The sequence below is a fragment of the Scyliorhinus torazame genome, chromosome 5 (assembly GCF_047496885.1).
Source record: "Scyliorhinus torazame isolate Kashiwa2021f chromosome 5, sScyTor2.1, whole genome shotgun sequence".
NCBI classification, from domain to species: Eukaryota; Metazoa; Chordata; class Chondrichthyes; order Carcharhiniformes; family Scyliorhinidae; genus Scyliorhinus; species Scyliorhinus torazame.
In genome coordinates this window covers 127743025-127755318 of record NC_092711.1, presented here as the reverse complement: position 1 = coordinate 127755318, position 12294 = coordinate 127743025, and the positions used below count along the sequence as shown (strand labels likewise).

The 12294-nt window shown below is 46.6% G+C and overlaps 1 protein-coding gene across 2 annotated transcripts; it reads right to left on the bottom strand.

Moving 5' to 3' along the window:
• Nucleotides 1–6585: 6585 nt before the first annotated feature.
• LOC140419710 (uncharacterized) lies at nucleotides 6586–10166 on the bottom strand. 2 transcript variants are annotated; one of them, XM_072503646.1, is made up of 2 exons: nucleotides 10095–10166; nucleotides 6586–9323 (listed from the first exon to the last, which is right to left on the bottom strand). In XM_072503646.1, exon 2 carries the CDS (start codon nucleotides 8947–8949, stop codon nucleotides 7420–7422), a length of 1530 nt encoding a protein of 509 aa, XP_072359747.1. In that variant the 5' UTR covers nucleotides 8950–9323; nucleotides 10095–10166; the 3' UTR covers nucleotides 6586–7419. The 2 variants fall into 2 exon arrangements, with proteins under 2 accessions (XP_072359747.1, XP_072359746.1); XM_072503645.1 differs by having other exon boundaries at nucleotides 9726–10147.
• Nucleotides 10167–12294: the final 2128 nt, after the last annotated feature.

The following is a 12294-nucleotide window of genomic DNA, read 5'->3' as shown; positions in this document are numbered from 1 at the left end:
AAACTAAGGGAAATAAATAGTGATGTCTTGAGAAGTGTGCATATTACAGAGGAGGAGGTGCTGGAAGTCTTAAAGCGCATCAAGGTAGATAAATCCCCGGGACCTGATGAAATGTATCCCAGGATGTTGTGGGAGGCTAGGGAGGAAATTGCGGGTCCCCTAACCGAGATATTTGAATCATCGGCAGCCACAGGTGGGGTGCCTGAAGATTGGAGAGTGGCGAATGTTGTGCCCTTGTTTAAGAAGGGCAGCAGGGAAAAGCCTGGGAACTACAGACCGGTGAGCCTAACATCTGTAGTAGGTAAGTTGCTAGAAGGTATTCTGAGAGACAGGATCTACAAGCATTTAGAGAGGCAAGGACTGATTCGGGGCAGTCAGCATGGCTTTGTGCGTGGAAAATCATGTCTCACAAATTTGATTGAGTTTTTTGAGGGGGTGACCAAGAAGGTAGATGAGGGCAGTGCAGTAGACGTTGTCTACATGGACTTTAGCAAAGCCTTTGACAAGGTACCGCATGGTAGGTTGTTGCAGAAGGTTAAAGCTCACGGGATCCAGGGTGAGGTTGCCAATTGGATTCAAAATTGGCTGGACGACAGAAGGCAGAGGGTGGTTGTAGAGGGTTGTTTTTCAAACTGGAGGCCTGTGACCAGTGGTGTGCCTCAGGGATCGGTGCTGGGTCCACTGTTATTTGTGATTTATATTAATGATTTGGATGAGAATTTAGGAGGCATGGTTAGTAAGTTTGCAGATGACACCAAGATTGGTGGCACAGTGGATAGTGAAGGTTATCTAGGATTGCAACGGGATCTTGATCAATTAGGCCAGTGGGCCGACGAATGGCAGATGGAGTTTAATTTAGATCAATGTGAGGTGATGCATTTTGGCAGATCGAATCAGGCCAGGACCTACTCAGTTAATGGTATGGCGTTGGGGAGAGTTATAGAACAAAGAGATCTAGGAGTACAGGTTCATAGCTCCTTGAAGGTGGAGTCGCAGGTGGACAGGGTGGTGAAGAAGGCATTCGGCATGCTTGGTTTCATTGGTCAGAACATTGAATACAGGAGTTGGGACGTCTTGTTGAAGTTGTACAAGACATTGGTACGGCCACACTTGGAATACTGTGTGCAGTTCTGGTCACCCTATTATAGAAAGGATATTATTAAACTAGAAAGAGTGCAGAAAAGATTTACTAGGATGTTGCCGGGACTTGATGGTTTGAGTTATAAGGAGAGGCTGGATAGACTGGGACTTTTTTCCCTGGAGCGTAGGAGGCTTAGGGGTGATCTTATAGAGGTCTATAAAATAATGAGGGGCATAGATAAGGTAGATAGTCAACATCTTTTCCCAAAGGTAGGGGAGTCTAAAACTAGAGGGCATAGGTTTAAGGTGAGAGGGGAGAGATTCAGAAGGGCCCAGAGGGGCAATTTCTTCACTCAGAGGGTAGTGAGTGTCTGGAATGGGCTGCCAGAGGTAGTAGTAGAGGCAGGTACAATTGTGTCTTTTAAAAAGCATTTAGATAGTTACATGGGTAAGATGGGTATAGAGGGTTATGGGCCAAGTGCGGGCAACTGGGACTAGCTTAATGGTAAAAACTGGGCGGCATGGACTGGTTGGGCCGAAGGGCCTATTTCCATGCTGTAAACTTCTATGATTCTACTCCAGCTGTGGCCTCACCAAAGTTCTATACAGCTCCATCATGACCTCCCTGCTTTTGTAATCTATGCCCTGATTGATAAAAGTAAATGTCCCATATGCCTTTTTCACCACCCTATTAACTTGCCCTTCTGTCTTCAGAGATCTATGGACAAACGCCAAGGTCTCTTTGTTCGTACAAAACTTCCCAGTGTTGGACCTTTCATAGTATATTTCCCTGTTAAATTACTCCTTCCAAAGTGTACCTCACACTTTTCAGGATTAAATTCCATCTGCATCATAAAAGCCCATTTGGCCACGCATGCCCCCCCCCCCCGGACAACTTTCAATTTTGCAGCAATAGTCGGCCCAATTTAAAATTTAGTGACAAGGGGGTGGCATTGAGCGAGAAGTTAAGCAAAAAAATCAGAATAGATGGAGAAATGCGAGGTCACATTCATCAGTTTTAGACAACTCTTAGCCACAGCGTCAGCACTAGGGTTGCCAGATTTGCTTTGCCCCCGTCAACATATATGGCCATAATAATGGGAATTACAACATTGCTGTACCGACCCAACAAAATAGAGCTAATCTATGACTTGTAGTCCGTTACTCCAACAGGCAATCAGCAGTTGTTGCTGGATACAGGAAATCCAAACAGGACACCCCTCAGTGCAGATTCTGAACATGGGGAGATTTGAAAAAATATCAGGTGCTAGAAGGGCTCAAGAGAAGTTGAGGAAGTGAATAGAGTCGGATAAAAGTGATTAGAGGAGGCAATTGTGACCCCGTTTGTCGACAGGTTCCAGCGGAGTCCACGAGGAGCCAAGAACAGGATGGATGATGGGTGAACGAGGCAGAACAAAATTAAAAGTGGAATCTACCTGATGGGCAATGAAAACGATGATGAAAAGGAAATGGACATTTAAAGAGATTTTAAGAAGACAACAATAAAAATAAACACACCTCCATAGCAAGAACATCCTTCCTCAGATAAGGACACCAAAACTGCACACAATACTCCAGGTCTGGCCTCACCAATGCCCTATACAATTGCAGTAAAACATCTCTATTCCTGTACTCAAATCCTCTCGCTATGAAGGCCAACATGCCATTTGCCTTCTTTACTGCCTTTTGTACGTGTGCTTACTTTCAGCGACTGATGAACAAAGACATCAAGGTCTTGCTGAGTATCCACCTTTCTCAATTTATATCCATTCAAATAATAGTCCACCTTCCTATTTTTGCTACTGAAGCCGAAAGCTCACATTTATCCACATTATACTGCATCTGCCATACTTATGCCCACTCACTCAGTCTATCCAAATCCTGAAGTATCTCTGCATCCTCCTCCCAACTCACCCTCCCACGCAACTTTGTATCATCTACACATTTAGAGATAATATATATAGTGCCCTCGTCCAAATCATTAATATATAATGTGAACCATTGGGGTCCTAGCACAGATCCCTGCGGTACCCCATTAGTCACTGCCAGACGATCAGAAAAAGATCCAATTATTCCAACATTTGCTTAGTTTTTGCTAACCATCTCACCTCCAGACACTACCCGTAATCACATGTGCTTTAACTTTACATCGTAATCTGCTATGTGAGACCTTGTCGAAAACCGTCTGAAAGTCTAAATAAACCACAGCCACTGGTTCTCCCTGATCAACTCTATGAGTGACATCTTCAAAGAGTTCCAGTAGATTTAGCGAGCATGATTTTCCTTTTGCAAATCCATGCTGATTTTGTCCGATTACACCACTGCTTTCCAAATGCTGCGCGATGAAATCCTTGATAATGGACTCCAGCATCTTCCCAACTACCAACAACAGGCTCACTGGTTTATAGTTCTGTTTTCTCTCTTCCTCCTTTTTTGAATCGCAGGGTTACATTTGCTCCCTCCATTCTGTAGGAACCATTCCAGAGTCCAAAGAATGTTGGAAAATGGCCACCAATGGGTCCACTATTTCGAGGGCCACTTCCTTAAGTACTCTGTGATGAAGATTTTTCTTTTTATAAATTTAGTGTACCCAATTCATTTTTTCCAATTAAGGGGCAATTTAGTGTGGCCAATCCACCTAACCTGCACATCTTTGGGTTGTGGGGGTGAAACCCACGCAGACATGGGGAGAATATGCAAACTCCACACGGACAGTGACCCAGGGCCGGGATTCGAACCCTGGTCTAAGCGCCGCAGTCCCAGTGCGAACCGCTGCGCCACGTGCCACCCTCTCTGTGATGAAGGTTATCAGGTCCTGGAGATTTGTCCCCCTTCAATCCCATTAATTTCCCCAAAACTATTTCTTCAGCTCCTCACTAAAACTGTTTGCCAGAACCTCTGGTACATTATTCATGTCTTCCTTTGTGAAGACAGAATTATTCATGTCTTCCTTTGTGAAGACAGAGGCAAAGTATAAAATTAGTTCCTCAGCCATTTCTTTGTTCCGTTTAAATTCCTCCGTTTCTGACTGCAAGTGGCCGACATTACTTTTTAATCAATCTTTTTCTCTTTACATACTCCATAGAGAAACTGATTTTGTAACAATTGGAATTGACGCACACACATTGATACCTGCCCAGGATGAGTAAAATTTATGTGAAAGCGTAAATCATTTGGATAGGAATAATTATGGGCCTGTTAGCAAATCAACCTAGTGCAAAGTATCCACCAGATGGATAGAGAGCTGGAGAATGTTTTAAGTCCATGCATGTTGTAATTTTGCATGATATTGAAGTAGCTGATTTGCAAGGGGGGACCATCTGAGAGCAGGGATATCAATCCAATTATTCAGAGATCACGCAATTTTCAATAGATGATGGAATAAAATGGAATTTACCACAAGTTATGTGAGGGGGGGAATGAAAGATTCAGAGTTTAATTTCCCCCCCACCCCCCAGGCTCCACTTGACTTAACAGCACATTTTGGGATTTTAGACAAATAAGCTGAGTGAATGAGCCAGTCACAGGATACATGAAGGGGACCCTTGCTTCTCTACCTCCCTGCTTACTAATGGACCGGGTCACTCACCTCCTGACCAGTCACCCTGGGGAGGGCTCAAATCTGCTGCGATCGTGTTAGCACATGTTGCTGGAGGGGTTCGGGCAGGAAGGTAAGCCAGATATCAACACAGTGGGTGGGTGGGTAAATTGGGGTCTGTTGACCATCCTCAATTACACAGGCTATGTCCTTTTGACCTTGACGGGACCCTACTCATCCTCCTCGCTGTGCGCATCGGCTGATATTCGGTAGTACGCACTGTGACCCGTGTCCCCAAAACCAGGTGCAAAAAGCACATCAGCCACAAGCTGCGCAACACGCAGTGTGACGACCATCAAATCGGTGATGAGGTTGTTGATGACAAACCATGTGCACCTTTCCTTCTTGTCCAATGGGTCCAACCCCCACGGTATGAATGGGAGTTGGAAGGGGAGACGGAAGGATTCGGAATTTGGGTTTTCTTCCATTTTGTGTTGGTCAGAACAGAACAGATTGTGTTAATTCAGCTGAACTCGGGGCAGCACGGTGCGCAGTGGATCATAGAATTTACAGTGCAGAAGGAGGCCATTCAGCCCATCGAGTCTGCACCAGCCCTTTGGAAGAGCACCTTACCTAAGCCCCACACCTCAACCCCATCCCCCTTTATCCCCCCTAACCCAGTAACCCCACCTAACCTTTTTGGACACTAGGGCAATTTAGAATAGCCAATCCACCTATCCTGCACATCTTTCGATAGCACTGCTGCCTCATGGCGCCGAGGTCGCAGGTTCGATCCCACCTCTGGGTCATTGTCCGTGTGGAGTTTGCACATTCTCCCCGTGTTTGCGTGGGTTCCGCCCCCACAACCCAAAGATGTGCAGGATAGGTGATTGGCCACACTAAATTGCCCCTTAATTTGAAAACATTAATTGGGTACTCTAAATTATTATTATTTTTTTTTTTAAATTCAGCTGAACTTCATTTTGGACCAAACATGCTAACCAGCCATAACCTAAGGAGACTGGCTCCTCTTGTCTGCTATGCTCACTCCCAGGAGTAGCTCATGGCTATTGGTTCCTGCTCATTAACAGTTGGTGTTCTATTTGCCTTCAGAAATAACTCATGGTTTTCTGGCAGAAACTTCATTAACTTTTGCCTCAGCAACATTTTTCCGGTTGGTCAGTGGATATAACTCAGAGACAACAGTCGGGGGCCTCCGCTTGAGATAACAACTTGTAGCATTTGCAGGACATGTGTTATCCAAATGGCCTAGTGGAATGAAGCCTTCATTAAACCACCATGCTGTTTGTGATACCATTAATTTAAGGTCTGGGATCAGGCTAACGAGGGACAGACAATTATCACAGGAGTGTTAATCCGTCAAGGCAACTGGACTGTCTGCTTTTGCTATCAGCAGAAACAGTAATTAGTGGAGGACTGTGATATCAGAGACCGGAAGTAGAATCAAAGATATAACATAATGATCTGTCTTATAAGTGTTACAAAGAAGTAATTATTTCTGACTCGGTCTTGAACTCTGGAACGGTGTACACAGTACAGTATTTACAGTGCAGAAGGAGGCCATACGGCCCATCGAGTCTGCACCGGCCCTTGGAAAGAGCACCCTACCTAAGCCCACACCCCCACCCTATCCCCATAACCTAGTTAACCCACCCAATTATTTTGGACACAAAGGGCAATGTAGCATGGCCAATCCACGTAACCTGCACATCTTTGGACTGTGGGAGGAAACCGGAACATCCGAGGAAACCCACGCACACACGGGGAGAAAGTGCAAACTCGACACAGACAGTGACCCAAGCCGGGAATCAAACCTGGGACCCTGGAGCTGTGAAACAACATTGCTAACCACTGTGCTACTGTGCTACCGTGCCCCCCCCCCAACAGTATATGGTTAACTGTAATGACACACATTTATCAATCATCGGAATGCCCACACTTGGAACCTGCTTTTTTTTGTTTTATTTTGTAAACTTTAATTTGTGCATTGAAATAATTATCTATTGTTATTATTTGACACCATGTATTAACTAAAACATATGTAGGGAGTAGTGTAGAATGTCACATTCTAAACTGTGATTAACGCCACACATTTATGTTCTGAATTCACTCAGTATGACCTTTATAAATGGTAATCATGGATACACACTTGTATTAAGGGCACACCTTGTATAATCTTAAATATAATTCGTATTATAATTTAATACAGCAAGCATTATAAAATATTCTGTGAATTAGGAGTGGTGACCATATTATCCTTTGTATTAAAAGTAAAATGGTCGAGGGCAGCTTGCAGTAAGAAGCTAGTTGGGGCCTCAAAGGAGGCAGATAGGTGATAAGGGAGAGACTGACTCTGTTTTCGGAAGAATCCAAGCTGCTGGCATTAGCAGTTATCAGAGGGAACGAACTGACAGACATCCATTCCTCTCCGATCTGGTGAAGGAGTCTCAGGCTAGCAAATATCTAGAAGCGTGACCTATTACCAATTCTAAAAATCACGGGAGACTCCTCAGATATTAAGGATCGCAGCGTCACTATGGGGATCTTGAGAGTCTTGAATAAACATTACTTATTTGGTAAGTGCTAAGCTATGGAATATTGGGAGGAGCAAAGAGTAAAAATGTACATAACTTGTGCCCTCACTTCTGTAGGCTGAGCTAAGTTCTGTCTGACTTATTCCATGGAGGTTAAGGCAGATCTGGTCAGCCGCTTGTGTTTGCAATCGTTAATAAATCATACAAACTGAATTCAAGGCTTGATCGTTGTCTACTATTCAGAGTCTAACAATGGCCTCTCCCCATTGTGAACTCTCTGATACTTTTGCAGGTTGAATGAATCACTGAATCCTTTCCCACACTGAGAGTAGGTGACCAGCCGCTCCCCAGTGTGAACTCGCTGATCTGTCTGCAGGTTGAAGAAATCAATGATTCCCTTCCCGCACCGAGAGCAGGTGAATGTTTCCACCCAGTGTGAAGTCGCTGGTGAGCCTGCAGGCTGGATAACTGAGTGAATCCCTTCCCACACTGAGAGCAGGTGAACGGTTTCTCACCAGTGTGAACTCGCTGGTGTCTAAGCAGGTTCGATGAATCAATAAATCCCTTTCTGCATTGAGGGCAGGTGAACGGTCTCTCCCCAGTGTGAATTCGCTGATGTCTCTGCAGGATAGATAAATCAATGAATCCCTTCCTACACTGAGAGCAGGTGAATGGCCTCTCCCCAGTGTGAATTCGCTGGTGTGACTGCAGGCTGGATAACCGAGTGAATCCCTTCCCACACTGAGAGCAGGTGAATGGCTTCTCTCCTGTGTGAACTCGCTGGTGTGTTTGCAGGTTAGATAACCGAGTAAATCCCATCCTACATTGAGAGCAGGTGAACGGCTTCTCCCCAGTGTGAACTCGCTGATGTGACTTCAGGTGATATAACTGAGCAAATCCCTGCCCACACTGAGAGCAGGTAAATGGCTTCTCCCCAGTGTGAACTTGCTTATGCCTCTGCAGGTGCGATAACCGAGTGAATTCCTTCCCACACTGAGAGCAGGTGAATGGCCTCACCCCAGTATGAATTTGGTGGTGTCTCTGCAGGTGAGACAACCGAGTGAATTCCTTCCCACACTGAGAGCAGGTGAATAACCTCTCCCCACTGTGAAGTTGCAGATGTTTCTGCAGGGTGAAAAGATCAATGAATCCTTTCCCACAGTGAGTGCAGGTAAACGACTGCTCCCCAGAGTGAACTCGCTGATGTGTCTGTAGGTTGAATAATTGAATGAATCCCTTCCCACACTGGGAGCAGGTGAACGGCCTCTCCCCAGTGTGAACTCGCTGATGGTTCCTCAAGGTGGATGAATCACTGAATCCTTTCCCACACTGAGAGCAGGTGAATGGCCTCTCCCCAGTGTGAACACGCTGGTGTGACTGCAACTGAGATAACTGAGTGAATCTCTTCCCACACGCAGAGCAGGTGAACGGTTTTTCTCCAGTGTGAATTCGCTGGTGTGCCTGCAGGTGAGATAACCGAGTGAATCCCATCCCACACTGAGAGCAGATGAATGGTCTTTCCGCATTGTGAAGTCGCTGGTGTGACTGCAGGCTGAATAACTGTGTGAATCCCTTCCCACACTGAGAGCAGGTGAATGGTCTCTCCGCATTGTGAACTCGCTGGTGCGACTGCAGGCTGAATAATTGAGTGAATCCCTTCCCACACTGTGAGCACGTGAATGGCCTCTCTCCAGTGTGAATGCGTCGATGAATCTCCAGCTTAGATGGGACTCTGTATCCCTTCCCACAGTCCCCACATTTCCACGGTTTCTCCATGTTTTGGGTCTCCTCGTGTCTCTCCAGATTGGACAATCAGTGGAAACGTTGTCTACACACAGAATATGTGCGCTGTCTCTCGTCACTGTGCATGATATGATGTTTTTCTAGGCTGTGTAACTGGTTTAAGCTCTTTCCACAGTCATTTCACTGGAACACTTTCACTCGGGTGTGTATTGTGTGGAACTCGGTGTTTTTCCAGTCACGCTCACATTTAAAATCTTTTGAAGCCGACAGATCAGACAAACATTTCTCCTTCTCGCCGGTGATATTCAGAGCCCGATGATATTCAGGTCAGAAGGAATCAAGCAAGTTTGTCACATCGAGACGTGATGTTTGAGATTTCTGTCTATAATTCCTCCTCTTCCAGTATCCTGTAAAAACAATTTACAAAAGTCATCATTGTTAATACAGGTAGGAATTCAGAACTGACAATTCTAGTTCCTGTGGAACATTATTTCCTCTCTCGTTCTTCAAAGCTGTAAATCTCCATCCCACACAATCTCCCTCCATTCTCACTCTGCTGTATCTAATATTCACCCTCCCAATTCATGTTGATTGACACTACTTTTAACCCCCCAACATCTGGCCTGGGCTTATGAAATCCTACCAACTGTCCTGGCTTCAGACAATTCACACCTCTTTCAACCTGCGATTATCCCTCTCTCCAGTCGCACCGTCTGGACCTGTAAAGACTTAATCATCTGCAAAGACTCACATTCAATGTACCATCTTTCATCATTGGCTGTCATCGTGTAACCTACCTCTTCACTCACCTGATGAAAGTGCTACGCTGTGAAAGCTCGTGATTCCAAACAAACCTGTTGGACTTTAACCTGTTGTTGTCAGACTTCTCACTGAGCCCAGCCCAGTCCAACGCGGCATCTCCACATTCTGAACAATGGGGAACAAGCTCCTCCCACTCATTGAAACATCACCCCGACAAAGATGACAAAGGCGCATGCGCCCTGATGCACATCCAATAAAGATGGCGGCTGTTAACTCAAGCTGAATATGAGGATCTGCAGCCCCACTCGGTACAAACTGGGTCCCGTAAACTTTCCGAGGTTTGCGGCTTGCAACAGTTTTACACAAAGTTTCCGCACACTCCCGCGATCTCTCGCTCATTGTGAAATGCCTATTACCGATTTCGGATCTGAAGACACAGTCCTTCTCAAACGCTATTACCCACACTGCGCATGCGTCAAACACAGCGGGGCCCCGCCCCTCGTTCACTCCGATTGGTTGGAGGACCAGCCGCTCTCGCTGAGTCCTGTAGTCCCGCCCCTCCTCTTCTTATTGGTCCGGAGTTGCCGTCGGGATTTGTAAACCCCGACACTGACCTCTCACCTGACACCTCACAATGCCCGGGCAATGATTGACGGCAGCGCCAGAACAATAGGAGGAGAAGGGGATTGGTTGGAGGACCGAACGGGAGTGGCTGGGTGCCGGACGGGGTCTCGGGATGCCGGAGCATCAGAGAAGCAACCGCGCAGGCGCACGTGGCAACTCAAACAAAGAAAGTTCATCTCCTCCATATCTAACCTAGATGCATAGTAATGATTTTTGTAAACAGAGATTACAGCTATCGGGCAAAAATTAAACAGATTGGGCCTTATTTTCTTGAGAAAACAAATCACTCAGGAGTGACCAGATACAAGCCTTTAAAATGATCTGTGGGTTGGAGATGTGGGGCGGATGCTGCCAATTGTAAAGGAGTCGAAAACTGGGAGCCAGGAATAAACAGTGTGAAAGGAGTCCATTCAGCCCATCGAGTCTGCACTGGCCCTTGGAAAGAGCACCCTACTTAAGCCCCACGCCTCCAGCCCTTTATCCCATGGACCCAGTAACCCCACCTAACCATTTTGGACACTAAGGGAAATTTAGAATGGCCAATCCACCTAACCTGCACATCTTTGGACTGTGGGAGGAAATTGGAGCACCCGGAGGAAACCCACGCAACCAAGGGGACAACATGCAGACTCCGCACAGACAGTGACACAAGCCGGGAATCGAACCTGGGACCCTGGAGCTGTGAAGCAACTGTGCTAACAACTATGCAACCATGCTGCCCCTATGCCACCGTGTAGCACAGTGGTTAGCACTGAGAAATAGTGTGAGATTTGCTGGTTTCGCACTTGACATTGAGGAAGCTGACAAGCACTGTTGCATCATAGCACCAGGGTCCCTGTTACCTCACAGTGCCTGTCGATTCCTGTTGCCTCACAGTGCCAGTCGATTCCCGGCTTGGGGCACTGTGTGTGTTGTGGTGTTGGGTGTTCTAACACACAGAAGAGCCAACACAGTTGCATATGGTACAACGCTTGTTTATTTAAACTCACTATTTACAACTTGGTCTTTGCACTCTGCACGTGGGGGGCTCCCTGCTTGTGGTGTTTCAACAGCTCTTTCATGCTTCCTTCTCCCAGACCTACTGACCTCCAGGTGTCGTGCTCGTGCTTTTTATGTGGTTGGTGTTCTTGTCTGTGATTGGTTGTGGTGTTGTGTACTCTGATTTGCCTGTTAGTGTGTCCATCATGATGTGTGTGTTTGAATATCATGACATCCCCCCTTTTTACAAAGATATGTGCCTACGTGGTAATAAATATGATCGTGACGTGAGTGCATCTAAGAGTGTGTGTGTGTCGTGTGCAGCATGTGTCTATGACGGAACTATGTACATGGGGCGATGTCGAGTGCGTCACATGAATCCAGTTGTACCATAACATAACAGAAATGCGAACGAGAGAAGAAGAAAAAAAATTTTGAACAGTTGTCCAGTCAGACGACATCTGGAACGATAAACAACAACAGGTTATCATGTAAAATTGTCCAACTTATTAAACATATGAACTGTATTATAAGTCCATTCTAATGGGTTTGCGACGAATTCGGGTTGACCGCCTTAAGGGTGGATCAAGAACCACCGGCTGCTGTGCAGGCATGGCCATGGGTGGCGATGGAAAGGGCGTGATGTGCGGCAGCTCCACAAAGTCATCCTCGGAAGCCTGTTGAGGATCTGGCGTGTTGTGTGGCTGTGAACGTGGAAGTCGGCGAAGGGCGCGCCGATTGCGGCGACGCACGGAACCATCCGGCATGCGAACCAGGAACGAGCGGGGAGCCACTTGTCGGAGGACTTCGGCCGGTGCTGACCAGCCACCATACGGTTGATGGACGCGTACTTTGTCTCCGGAGGACAGGGGGGGCAGGTCCGTCGCTCGTGTGTCGTACCGACCTTTCTGGCGATCACGCTGCAGTTGCATGTCCCGAAGAACCGCCTCATGGTCTGTTGTCGGTGCCAGGACGGAAGGTACCGTCGTCCTGAGGGAGCGACCCATTAGTAGC